Source organism: Gavia stellata, chromosome 7, assembly GCF_030936135.1.
Source record: "Gavia stellata isolate bGavSte3 chromosome 7, bGavSte3.hap2, whole genome shotgun sequence".
NCBI lineage: Eukaryota > Metazoa > Chordata > Aves > Gaviiformes > Gaviidae > Gavia > Gavia stellata.
In genome coordinates, this window is record NC_082600.1 from 18,818,531 (window position 1) to 18,832,353 (window position 13,823).

General features: G+C 44.5%; 1 protein-coding gene across 1 annotated transcript in view; it reads right to left on the bottom strand.

The window, feature by feature from the left end:
• LOC104257216 (ras and Rab interactor 3) overlaps window positions 1-13,823 on the bottom strand; it is a 177,072-nt gene that overhangs the window by 35,674 nt on the left and 127,575 nt on the right. The window contains exon 20 of the mRNA XM_059819509.1: window positions 12,168-12,282. Within this exon, the coding sequence (XP_059675492.1) occupies window positions 12,168-12,282 (115 nt within the window). The remainder of the gene's footprint in view (window positions 1-12,167; window positions 12,283-13,823) is intronic.

Genomic DNA, 13,823 nt, shown 5'->3' on the forward strand with positions numbered 1-13,823 from the left:
GCTGCTGCCTGGTCTCTCCCTCTGCTGCAGGATGCTTCAGCAGAAATGTGTTACAGTCATTTTGCTGCTGTTTCCTCCTTATTGCAATTAGTGTTTCAGCAGGGGTTGAGAGGGTGGCTCTCAAGGGTATTTCAGGCACAGCTAACCCAGCTGAAAGAAAAGTGTCACAGCTCCTCAGTGCTTTCCTTACAGGTATCCATGTGAACCATCCCAGCAGGCCCATGGGCACTGGAGCCATGTCAGCGGTTAAGAGCAGAGCACAGTCTGGTGAATGGCTGTTCGGTTTCAAAGCACTTGTCTTCCTTGTCAGATCCTCACCCTGCATCTCCTTTTCAGTGATTAAATAAGCACCTTAAAGTCTGTGGAAATTCCATACCTGGTTTGCATTGTTTCTTCAGCCAGAGGCTGGGGAGATCCAGGACTTCTTCCCAGGACCAGATGGCAACATGAGGTTTACCTGGAGTTTTAGGTGTAGCCACACAGGGTCTGTGTTCTTGCTCTCACACAGCAGGGATGAGGGGGAAAACGTGGACTTTCAGAAATATTGAGGACTGAGAGGGCTCCCAAGGACACCAAGGGGAGTAGGGTGACACATTCAATTGGTGTGGTCCCTATTGTAAGCAGTTGAGCACTGTGGGATCATTGCTGGAGAAGTCACATTTTCACAGGTAATTCAGCATCCACCCATACATTACAATGGCAGTACAAGATTTATGCTGCCCAGCATAGTGATTCAAACTGTCAGGGCTCAGGGCTATGGCTGACAAGACAAACTAAATACAGATACTTGCAAGTTGCTCTCAGAAGGCAAATTTCTTTGGTGAAACTTTGTGAAGTAAACGAAGCTTTCAGATATATAAAGGGTCTCCCCTGTGCCTCATGTAACAGGAAATAATGCTATGATTTGAAATTCTGGGGGTTTAGTTCTTAGCAATAATTTCCAGGTCATATATATATAATCTTGAGAATCAATCCTTATCTGAAAAATGTATGTTATCATACAGAAGTATTTTATTAAGAACCATTTTTTTCCATTTACTTTGAAGAAAAGTTTATTTTTCTGGGTCTGAGATATATATTGAAATACCGTAGAGTTGAGGTTAATCATACAGAAAAAGGAAGTTTTCTGAGCGTTTTAAGGGAAGCCATCTGGTACCCAGAACCAAATTCTGTGTGAGAGACTTCCAGGAAGAAAGACCACACTTTCCGAAAGTGAGTAATGAAAGGGACTAACCCACTCTGAAATGGCAGAGGTAAATAGGGTGGACAATAAAAGGAAAAATGATATTTCTGCTTCCAAGAGCTGCGATCCCACCTAGTTACCAATCTGGTGGAAGAAGGTCTTCTGATTCCCACTCGTCTGAGTGGGATAGATTGCAGTCTCACTGACTTTGAGGGTCCTACTCAAAGGTCAAAGTATGAGGTCCTTACCGCCCTCATTTTACTTCGAGCAGTATCTTATTTACCTCATTTACAAGTCTAAACTCTTGTTTATTGAGCTCTTTAAGATCTTCGGATAGCAAATACTGTCCAAGGGCAAAAATTGTAATTGGTTCCAGTTTAGCCACTGAGACAAAGGCACTGGTATTATGGGTACTGATTTAGAGTAGCTGTTTTAAAACCAGTAAGCTTTTTGGGTTATGTTCAAGGTACTAATCAGAGCACGGTAAGACAATATTATCCTAGAACAGCACGCATAGTCTCTAGCTCTGATTACACACAGATTTTGCATTATGCCTCTTGGGAGTGAAAAATAAGGCAAAAAAAGCCAAAGGAGGATTAACAAAGCTAACAAGACCCTGAGGGCTTCTTTCCAACAGGCTTTCCCTACAATCCTATCGGTTTAAAGCCTAAAGTAAAAATGAAAATGTTTGCATGGAGAGAGGGGAGGTAACTCTTCAGGATGAGAGTTTAAAAAAAAAAGAAAAAAACCACCTGCTATAAGCAACCAGGATGTTTCCAAAACAGCTTGTAAACCACACAGAAACCTGGCACTGTAACATCTTGAAAAAGCAGCTGCAGAAGTGTCTTATGTTTTAAAAGTGTTTTGTGTTTTATATTTTAAAATAAGCAGTGCATCAAAGCGATGTGGAACTCGGCTCAAACGAGCAGGACTTGGTGAGACTTTCTGCTTTCTTTGTGCACGCCTGCATTTAGAAGAGAAATGATGAACTTGCACAACAGGTTATAAAATATGTCCTCATACCATGTTTTACAATATCCCCAAAGTCCTCGGTTGCTGTTCTTGCCAAACCAAGACTCTGGGCTTCTACTTCAGAATAGTCTGCTGAGTGGGAACTCCTTGACACTAACTCAATTTTCAGAGTTAATAACAACGGGGATAATGGAGAACTCATCCTTGCCAAGCAGACTAACCTTGGGAAGATGTCTAGGTTAGACATCCTTAGGGGACTAGAAATCATTCAGTTTCTATCTCCAATCAAACCACAGATGGCAGACCAGACATGATAGTGTCTCCTGTGTCCTTATAACAGCCCACGCAGAGGTGGCCTTTGGCCTTGCACTGCCTGTGGAGGCAGATGAGATCTAACAGAAAACAACAGCAAAACGGCACTCCTTGAGCTGGAGGCCAGGGCTGGGGCAGAGCTGCCCAGTTATCCCACGCCATGGGGGGAATTGCTCAATGGTAGGTTTTTCGTGCCAAGAAGCTGCGTAGCTGATGGTAGTCTTTTCTCACTAATGAGAAACATGCATAAACAGGGGAAATTAGCCCATGCTGAGCTCTGGGTGATGCAGGCGGGTTGTTATCTGCGTCTGAGTGAGGCTAATCTGAAACTAGAGTAGCTCTACATCTTCAGAGCTGTCACACCGACACACCATTGGCAGCAACAGGAACCGCTTTAAAAGATAACATTCATCAGTCTAGTCTCCTTAATGGCAAGGTGCCTACCACACGGAACGGGAGTCACTTACTATGGGAAAATAGGATACTAGCCTGCATGCCCTGAGGCCTCCTTATGTGCAGTTAAACTGCTTAAAATTTGAAGCTTAAGGTTAACTACATATCCAGCTTTTCCAGCTTCCCCTGCTAAAAATACACAAACTTTTATTATTCATCAACCAGCTAATCCTTGAAAAAAGTAGTCTTGGACAAGTTCTGCTGCTGAAATGTATGATTTGTTTAATTGAGATGGAATTAGGGAAATCAGCCATTTTTGGCGAGAGAAGGGAAGAGGGATCTTCTCTCCCAAGGGCTTTGATAACTCTGTTGTTATTTTTTCCAGCATATTTCTGGTTTTTTCAGGCTAGTCAAGCCCAGAACTTACAACAGTTTCTTACTTTGCCTCAATCACACACTCCATCACGCAACAGTAAAGGAAAATAGTCCTCTGAAGTAAACCGGAAAAATGGGCTTCCCTCACAGTACGGCAGTGGAGTTGCCTGTCAGGGTATACAGAAAGCATACCAAAAAAGTCTGAATAGTGCTGTTGGTACCTTAGTGCTGAACAAGGCCAAGTGCTTGGCAGGCAAAGGGTCTCTCTGCAGCCCGGTAAATACTGTGCTGGCTGGGAGCTGGGCTTGTTCAGGGCAAGCAGCGCACGGCTGCCCAATCCCCTTCAGCAACTTGTGCTCTGCTCTTAGTCTATCAAATGGACGCAATGGCACTGACTTCCTTGGGAAAATTCAGTTGAGTTCCCTGAGCCGTATATTCTTATGGCCAGTGTTCTCTGCAGGAACATGCAGCTGCCATGCACCTGCATTGCATGGCACAGCCCGCACAGCCGGGGGGAAAGGGGCAGCTCCTCAGCACGGTGCCAGCGACACTCTGCCTCAAGGAGGTTGGCTGCCATGGGGCAATTTGGCTGATGTTTTGCACGGACCTCCCACCGTTCCCAGTGGTGCTTGCCCCCTGCCTGCAGCCTCTTCTCCTTGCACCGTGGGGCAGCTCTGCTGGGCTCCTGCCTCCATGGGCAGCCTCCTTTCGGCTTTGCCCAGAGCATCTCAGAGGCTCACACAGTCATCCAGCGCTACAGGATGCAACTCTGTTCTTGACCGTCTGCTGCCCCTCTCCACCCTGTTCCCAGTCCTCTGTCTTCAGTCTGCCACCCACCCTTCCCAAAGTCACCAGCTGCCCCTCCACCCCCATATCACTTTCTTCTGCTTTCTGGGCTTTATTTCACACAACCCAGCACATGGCGGAACCTCTAAGGAAGCGTCATCCCACCACACCATCCTGCTTTCACGTCCCCATGTCCATACTGCTCACTCCTTTCCAGCCATAACCTGCATGAGGGAGAGGAAGATGGGGACCAAAGGGGCATGAGAGCATGGACACATGTGGCCAGAGGATGAGGGATGGCAAAAGCGCTTCTTGTGACAGCAATGTCAGCACAAAGTTACAGCCTGAATTCACCTAAAACCTGGCTCCTGCCACTCCTAGGGACAGTGCCCACACCCTTTTCCATCTACTTTACTTGTGCTCATAAGGCTGCATTACCTTAACTACTAGTTACTGGGATGACTGATGTTTTTGCCTTTATATATATATATATACATGTGTGTATATATATATATATTTTCACTAAAATAATATTCTATAGTAAAGCTGAAGTTGAAGATGCTTAATGACTTTTCTGGTTGGTAGACAAGTCTCCAGGGTGGTTCATGAGGTGGTTGCCATGGCAGTCCCCTCTTTGTCTGCTTTATTGTTGAATAGCAGCATGGGGTATCAAAAAAACCTGTAAATAACTTGTTCTTTTCACTCTGTAATGTCAGGTTTAGCCTCTCATCTATTCAGAGGAAATCAGAGCTATAAATAGTCTTACCCTGCTTTTCATGCCTTAGTTTACAGTGTGAAGAATTCTTCTTGCCGGTGTTGAAAGCTGCAGGGTTTCCAGTCAAGGAGGGCAACCGTTTCGGTTAAAGTGACCATTTAAAAAAGAACTATGGTACTATTACAGTGTTAACAGAAGTAACCAAATGTACTTTCTGATGGGCCCTTCTGCCTGCCTTCGGATGAGCCAGAGGTTGTCTCCAGAGGTTCGACTTGGGAAGGACAGGATGTACATTTACTCCTTGGATTGGCCTACTCCAACTGAAAAGTCCCTTTAGCACCTGTGCAAAAGCAATCCAGGAGCCTTGCAGTGCTATTAACACCACATGATGGAGTCTATCTCAGCCCACAGCACGCTCAGCTCTGCAATATGCCAAAGGGCATATAATTGCATCTACAGGGCATTACTGGGCCTTTTCAAGCTTGCTGGGATACCTCATATGAGTTAATACAACTGGAAAAGTGCACTGAGTAGACTGAGCACATTCTCTCCTTTCCCACATACACAAGGTATCTATCAAAGAAAGGAAGTTTTGGGGGAGATCACGGGTGAGACACTAACCTAGGAAATACTTATGTTTTATTTATCCTTTTCTACCACCACCCCTCTGTAACTCTCAGCAGTATTTCTCCCAGAACCTGGGTCTTAGAGAATGGGAACTGCTTTTGCTGCTCTTCTGAGACATCCCTTCTGAGAACTGCCGTTTGCCCTGAGCTTGCCCACAGACTGACTCAGTCTCACTGGCTGGTTCCCTCTCATGGGATCACTCCGGCTGGTAGGGACCCCAGGAGGTCTCTAGCCCAAACCCCTGCTTAAAGCAGGGACAGCCATGAGGTCAAACCAAATTGCTCAAGGCTTCGTCCAACCCTGGCTTGAAAACCTCCTGTGAAAGTCTGCAAGTGCTACCCAATAAATGGCTTCATCTTAGAAGTCAGTGTCATGATTACCAGCACATACTTCAGTTCATTTACTTTAGCTATGAAGTGAAAGATCCCGTATTTCTGACCTCAGTCAGTAATACAGATTTCCACCTTTTCCATCTGCATTCCAGTTCAGAAGGGATCCAAAGTAAATGCAATTAAAATTAATCTTAAAAATGGGAGATTGCCTTCCTATAGATTGTTTTCCTGTATCTTCTGTTTTCTGAGTCTTTAAGAAAATTTAAGGCTACATATTCAGGTTTTTCTCTGCAATTGTGAGGGTTATTTCTCTTTCTGGGAGAAAAAAAAAAAATCTGTCTATCTTCACTCTGCTTCCTGATTCCAGCAGACAGGGTGTTAGCAAAAAGACTTGCAAAACTGAGGAAGCTCTTGCAAGAGCTGCCAACACTTCCACAAAAATATTCATATCACAAATATCACCTGCACAACTGGCCACTCTCATTAAAGGAGCTAAATTGTGCTATCCTCCCATTTTTTTCCCATGACCTCATCCCTGCAGCACTTCATGCAGTTCATGTGGGAAAATACCACCTGACCATGCTGTGCCATGTTAACAATGAGGACTTTGGTCTCTGAATTTATTAATCCAGCCTCAGCAACATGTATGAAAAGAAATGTTAACAAAATAAAACAAGGAAATCTGCCATAATGGACCATATTTGGCCGTGGTGGCCAGGGTGCCAGCAGAGTGCAGTAGGCAGGTCCATTATCAGCACCTGAAGGTGTTTGAACCAACAAAAAGCATCTACTGAGTTGTTCCTCGTCAATCATCTGCCTCCTCTTCCCTGCCTTGTGCTCACTCGGTGAGTGCCCTCACATAGCACTCAGACCTGCCGACCCATGCTGGGACACAGGCAGGAGTTTCTATCCATTGCATCTGAGCTCTGCCGTCATGCCAGGCACGCTCACAGCCCTCACCTCAGGCTGGCTGTAAAGACCAGGGCTTTCAGCAGCTTTGTTTAGAGCTAAGCCTGCAAAGATGAACAAAGTCCACCCCCATGTTACGCTAATGCCCCTCCGTAAGCACGCTGCTGCCTTATTACTGTTGTTTAGTTACCATCTGTTACTGCTACAGGACAGTCAGAATGACTGCACATGCCCTTTTTATCCTGTGCAAATGGCATCAGTCTATAAAAAAACCTTTTTTTTTCACCATATGTACTTGGGAAGGAAGAATGGAAGTGTAGAAGTGGCTGGAGTAACTTGGTAATGATGGACAAAGTTGGCTTTGAGAGTTAAGCGTGCTTTCACAGCATTAGACTGCACCTGTTTGGGATTATTAAGGCAAGAGAGCAGATTGTGAAATCTTCGCCCTTAAATAATATCTTCCCTTTTCCGATTGATTTCACCCTTCCTAAAATGCAGTGTGCAAAGGAACACCTTTGTTCGTCTAAATTGCTGTTTTCACTCCCCAGCAAGGCCTGCCTTCCTGCTGCCTCTAGACCTGGTGTAACTCCAGCTTGTTCAATGTTTGTCTCCAGAGAAGCTGGGAGGGTCAGAGCAGGCAGAGTTTTAATTTAAATCTCAGAATTTTCCTGTAATAAACGAAATAACCACACTACAGACAAGGCTTCACTACAAACCCCTCCAGCTGTGCACTCGTTGATTTTGGGGCCTCAACTCAGTCTTGGCATAGCACATTGGAAGAGGGGCTTCTGAACAGCTATGCCTGGTGGCAGATTGTCCCATGCGGGTATGGTTTAAATAAGGAAAAAGGACAGCAACTCCACAACGGGGGCTCATGTGAACAGCCTCAGGAAAATAAGCCTCCAAGTGAGCAAAGCCAGCTGCAGCGATGGGGGAGGCAGGAGCATGATTACAAGAGCGGGCACCCATGGCAGGATCAGGCCAGCCTCAAACCCCTTAGGACATGAGCTGAGGAGTTCAGTACTGACTTGGCAAATCAATTCCATAGTTATTTCTGTAAAAATTTCTAATAGGATTAATAATATGTTCTTCTTTATTCTGTGCAATTGCAGATACTTCTCCTGTTTAGTGTCATTTTGCATATTTGGAAAGGAATCACATCCTCATTTGTTGGTACAGAAGAGTTTGGAAAACTATTCCTACACACTGTGCCCTAAAGCATATGTGCAAGACTTCAGAGAACTATATGGTCAACTCGTGTTTCATGAAATCAAATTATTTTAATCTATAATTTACAAGATTTCCCAGAAAAAAGAGGAAGCATTACACTCAGTATGTGGTGCTAGAGCATTCTTCTATTAAATGACTTTACGCCTGTGGCATATGTCTTCATAACTCTTTGTGAAAGTAAAAGCTACTGTCACTACCTGCACCAAATGGTCTATCATACTCAGATGCTTCTTTCAAGCTCTCAGTTACTTCAAACATGCACATTTACTTTAAACATCCGATTCTTTTCTTTTTAATACTGCTGCAATGTCACTGATGTCAGTGGAATGATCTCTGACTGTATACACATAAATGGGAAGAAGAATCGGGACCTGAGGTTACAACTGGTTTGCTGAGAAGAGCCAAGGGTAGCAGTCAGCTGAGGAAATGGTGCTCAATTCTTGAGGTATGTGAAGCTAGGGCTCCATTTTGGGATGAAGCAGAAGTAAGGAACAACTCTCAGAACTGAAAGCACACAAAGTAGTTGAGATTTTAGCAGAGCTTCAGAGGTATCTCCCAACACTGCATCTCTAAATGGAAGAAATCTTGTAACAAGCCTTGTCTCTGGGAGATTTTTCCACTATTCTGAGTAAGAAGTAACAGGTTCTTCAGGCTGAGAACCAAAACCACAGAGATCCAACGCTCTGAAAGTTGCTGGGTTTCTCAACTTTCTGATGAACCATGTGGTATCTGCTGTTGGGTCTCTACCACACCTGCTGAGACCAGGCTTTAGCCTTCCTGTCTCTGGAGGAATTACAGTCAAAGGTGAAGAACAAGAAGAAAATTTTTTAAATCCAATCTCTTCCTTCTCCTGTTTTATGATTCTAAGAGCTACTTCACAGAACAGGTGAAAATTCCCCATGGAAAAATGGAAAGTGGTTTCATTTCTTGACCTTCTTACCTAGTGGGTTCTTTGGGGATTTCCATTTAAAAAAAAAATCACAATTAAATCTGGTCTTCCCCTCAGAAAAGCATACTTCCCTAAATATTTCATCAAATGTCAACAAAGCAGATCTGACATGGGGAAAAGAAAGAGAAAAACATTGATTCACCATTATTTGGCAGTGCAATGCTGGGAAGCTTCTGGGTTTTTTGCACTTCATTGAATGGCCATCTATACATGGATCTCAGGGGCTGGGCAGCAACCTCCATATCATCATTATGATAATGGGGAAAACCTCTTCAGATACTATCTGAAGAGTAAGACGGATGAGAATGGCTTTTTACAAACAGCTGAGCAGTAAAACTTGCTGTTTAAAGCTGCATATTGTAAAAGTAAGAGATGGACATCACTGTAGGGATGGCACAGAGTCATCATGTCACCTGTAAGGATAGCGCATCCTTTGTGTCACTTGTGAAGCTGAGATTGCACTGAGTCCTCATGATAAGGACAAGAAGCAGCTGGCAAGGTGCTCCGAAATAGTAAGCTGGGATGGGTTGCAACTTGAATTTTAACTGGAAGGGAGGATCTCCGTAAAATCTGAATTCTATATGTCAAGGCAAATTCAGCTTTCAGTTTACATCTGAATGCATCAAGTCTGTGGAGTCTAACAAGCTGAACCAAGATAACAGGGAGAAGAACTTGTTCCCACTTCTTCAAACCCTTTAGGAGGAGTCAGGTCTCAGAAAGGGACAAACAGCTCTCTGTGGGGCAGATTACACAGATCATTGATTATGTGTCAACTCAGAAAAGAGCTATTAGGAGCAGGCCAGCAAAACCAAAGCTGCTTGTCCCCAGTACAGCTGGGATGGGGGATTCTCGAATGGCAGGGGAATTACAGCTGCTCCTTTTGAAGGTTACTGGAAGGCACCAGATATGCACCACTTCATACAGACTCAGAGAGCAGGAAGGTATCAGGAGGATTCACCTCCCTGTTTGCAATGTTCAGTGGGAAGCTGAAGCGTCCTTTTAGCAAGAACAGAACTAAAGAGGGACTTTGTGAAGTTAAAGACTAGATGCCTGGAAAAATCCTGCCAGTCTACAGCAGGCTATGCAGCTGGCATGCTTTACACACTCTCAGGAAGTATAACACTGAACTTTCAACAGACTTGCATTCCACAGCAAGACAACGTCTCTGGTCTGCAGTTACTCACCGTGGGCGCTCAGAGGTCTCCTACCCTGACACTTACAGAATACCAGGGAAGGCTGAAGGGCACTTCATTAAGCTAAGGCAATCCAGACATACCACGGTACTTAGTAAGGAAGCTCAGATTCTGGTTTTAATTCTTTTAAAGCGTTCGGACAACATATAATTTTATTTCCTTAAAAACTTTAGAAAGTAATGCAGAAACAATGAATCAAAGCTAATATATTAGGTTACTTCAAGACACAGAAAATCTACCATCTCCCCTTATGCCATTATGCCTTTGGCTTTACTAACAGGAATTAGTTAGATTTCTTTTAAACTCAAAAGCCAGACTACTTACCCTAAATGAGAAAGGAAGTAAAAGCATGACCTTTTCCAGGCCCACTGTGCTTCTGTCAAAATGGTGCAGGATGGAGAACTGAGAGGCTTTCTACAGCTCAACACTGACAGAACTCAAGCTAAAAATAATGTGAATATCCACCATAGGAATGCACCAGCCTCATGGCCGCTGGGATAGCTGCATATGTGATAGCAGCTCTCATGCTTTTTGAATGAGAGCTGATTTTTAATTACCCTCTTCCACTTACTTTGCAACCTGTATGAAAGTGGTGGAAACTGATTCAATTCTTGTTCCTACCAGAAAGCTGTGTCTCTGAACAGATCCTTTGCGTTAAGTTAGTGATAAATTAGAAATAGCAAGCAAGCAAGTTTGAAAAACATGGCATAGAAGTCTTTCTAGCTAGGCTAGCTCTCAGTGAAATTTTTGTACTACATTTACTTTGCCTGTCCTCAAAGAAATCAGGTTTTATGGCACAGGACAGAAGTCAAGAAGTAACATTTCTATAAATTACATTTTTAGGAGGGCAGGATTCTATTTTTTAACTTTTATCCTAAGGAAAACTTGAATCATCAAAAACCAATTCCCCACCATGCAAAACCTAAGCCCTAGGTCAACTTCAAATAACTAAATAAAGAAAAAAGTTTCCGCACCCTGCAGCTAGCCCTTGCCCTTGTATTCTTAATCTGGACACCTGAAGTTGTGGCAAAAGGTTTGCTATTCCTGCCCTCACGCAGGAGCACTGAACACGTGTGGCATCTCTGCAATTGCATGCTCCAAGGTGCATGCAGATGAGAGAGAAAGCTTTCCTGGGGGGGTACGTGGCAGCCAGGCAGGCAGCTGTGCTCCGTGCAGGAGCAACGCCGCGACAGCCTGTGGTCTGTGCTTGAGATTAGAGCAGATTAAGAGATTCACTTGTCCCTCTGGCTTTAAAGTCTGTTTACGATGCACAGGTATGCAAAGAAACATACGAGAAGGAAAAAATTCATTTGAGCAACTGTCAAGGGGTAAAAAATAAGCCGCAACATTGATCAGCGGAAACACAAGTGTTTTAGCAGAGAGCAAAACATAGACCCCGGGGAGCTGGTTTTGGGGCAGAGCTCAGTGGCAGAGGATTCGGATGTGTTCGTATAAATAAATAGTGTGAAGTTATTTTGATGAACTCTTTCAAGTGCATGTTTATGTGACTCTCCTAAAATTCCTGTGCTTACAAATATTTCTTGGAAAGTTGAAATCGTATGCATTACACATACATTTACACCAAGGGCTGCATCAGGCGTGGCTGACTGTGAACTGGGTCCATTTTTGATTGCTCACAACAGACTTGGCTGTCTGATCAGGAACAGCACTGACACCACCAGCCCCAATGCCCAGCTGCATCCCAGACACAGCGAGGCACTGAAAATAGTCAAACAGTTTAGGAGTAACTGGTTGTAAAGTATGACTGTATGAGGTGCATGAAAAGGGAATGTAGCAGCTGTCATACACCTAGTGGGCCCCAAATACAGTGGCAGAAGTCGAGACAGAGTCAGTGAGTTAACATAGTCTGTCAGTGCCTTGCGCTTTGTTCAGGACTTCCACCTGGTGAAAGGCGGCTCCTCTTGCTTGCTCAAAGCGCTGGCCTGCTCGTCTCGGGGTGCTTTATTTTCCTGTTGCGAGTCTGTAAATGATAACACAAGGTGCAGAACCACAGGGGAGCTGAGGTAAAGCAGTTGCAGGAAATATTAACTGAACTACACCGTAAAAGCAAGATCTGCTGCCGTTCACAAGAGGAACCTGCTCATTGCAAGCGAGATTACATAAATACTGGTGATCACAAGAGGATTCAGTACTATAATCAGAGCAAGATCAAAAAATGTAAAGAACTTACTTGATTTTTCTTCTTTAATGCTGTACTCCAGCACACTGGGAGCCTCGTTCTGCACTGGCAAGCGGACTGCAAGGACCATGTTTTTCCCGTTACCCTCTTTCCTAACCAAGAATATCTGAAAAAGGAGAAAGGAATCAAGAGCTTAGCTACATTATGTAAGCTTCTGAACTTTATTTTAGGTCATGGCAATGAAGTTTTTTATCAGTACAATCCACCTTTAAATGATCTTATTTTAGCTTCATTTCACTTGGTTGAACTTTACACGACAAAAATAATGACTAAACGGACATTTCACCTGGATGAAATTCAGACCTGAGAAGGAACCACAAAATCTCTGTTCATCACTGATGTCCCACTTAAGCCTATGGCAAACTATTTCATTAACTGAAACTAACTAGCTGCACTCACAATTTGTTAAGTGATGCTCCTCACATAAGTGCCCTAAATCACGGACAATTCACTCTAGAATGTCCCAGTCCAGGTCTAAAGCAAGGGAGTCACTTGTACCTTGAGAGGGAAAGGATTCAAGTGTCCACGAGTGGAACATAATGCCAAAGGCTCTGGTGGCCACAGTGTCTCATTGCAGAGTTTTTTCATGGGACCAGAAGATCATTCAGGCTGGCAGGGACCCCAGGAGGGCTCTCATCCAACCCCCTGGATGAAACCATGAGGCCAGACCAAGTTGTTGAGGGCTTTGTCCAGACAGGTCTGGAGAACCTCCAAGGGTGGAGACCGCACAACCTCTCCAGACAACCTGTCCTGCCCCTCACTGTCCTCACAGGGAGAAAGTGTTTCCCTGTACCCAGTCTGAACCCCTCCAGTTTCAATGTACACCTCTTGTCCTCCCACCTTGCAGTGCTGAGCAGACACTGGTTCCACCTTCTCCATGACCTCCCTGTATGTACCAGGGGGCTGCTGTGCGGTTCCCCCGAAGCTGCCTCTCCTCCTGGTTGAACAAACCCTGGTCCCACGGCCTCTCCTCAGGAGGCCCGTGCCCAGCCGGCTGCCGAACGCCTCTGCAGGGCCTTTCCCGCAGAGCTGCCCAGCCAGGCAGTGCCAGCCTGGATCACTATCGGAGGTCTGCCTTCCCGGCGGCAGCGCTTTGCCTTTGCCCTTGTTGAATTTTGGAAAGTTTCCTGCCAGCCCTGTCCCCCCAGCTTGTCTAAGATCCCTCTGGATGGCAGCACTGACTTCAGGTGTATTGACTGGTGCCGAAATCACAGAGCAGGTGTGGTTGGAAGATCAAAGACGGATTGACTACACCAAGTCACTCAGGATTGTGTCTTGTTGGGTTTTTGTTATCTCCAAGGATGGAGGCTCTACAGCCTCTTGGGCAACCTGTTCCAATGTTTGATCATCCTGACAGTAAAAGAGCTTTTCTTAATGTTTAAATAGAATTTCCTGTGTTTCAATTTATGCCCACTGCACCTCATCCTTTCACTGGATACCACTGAGAATGGTCTGGCTCCATCTTCTATACTCCCTCCCATCAGGTATTCATACACATTGACAAGAGGCCCCTGAGTCTTTAATTGGAACCAGTAGAACCACTGTAGCCATTGGCTCCCACCAATGGGACTAGTGAAATTTAAAAAAAAAGAAAAAAAGAAGAAAGAGGAAAGGGGAAAGAAGAAAGAGGAAAGAAAAAAGAAAATA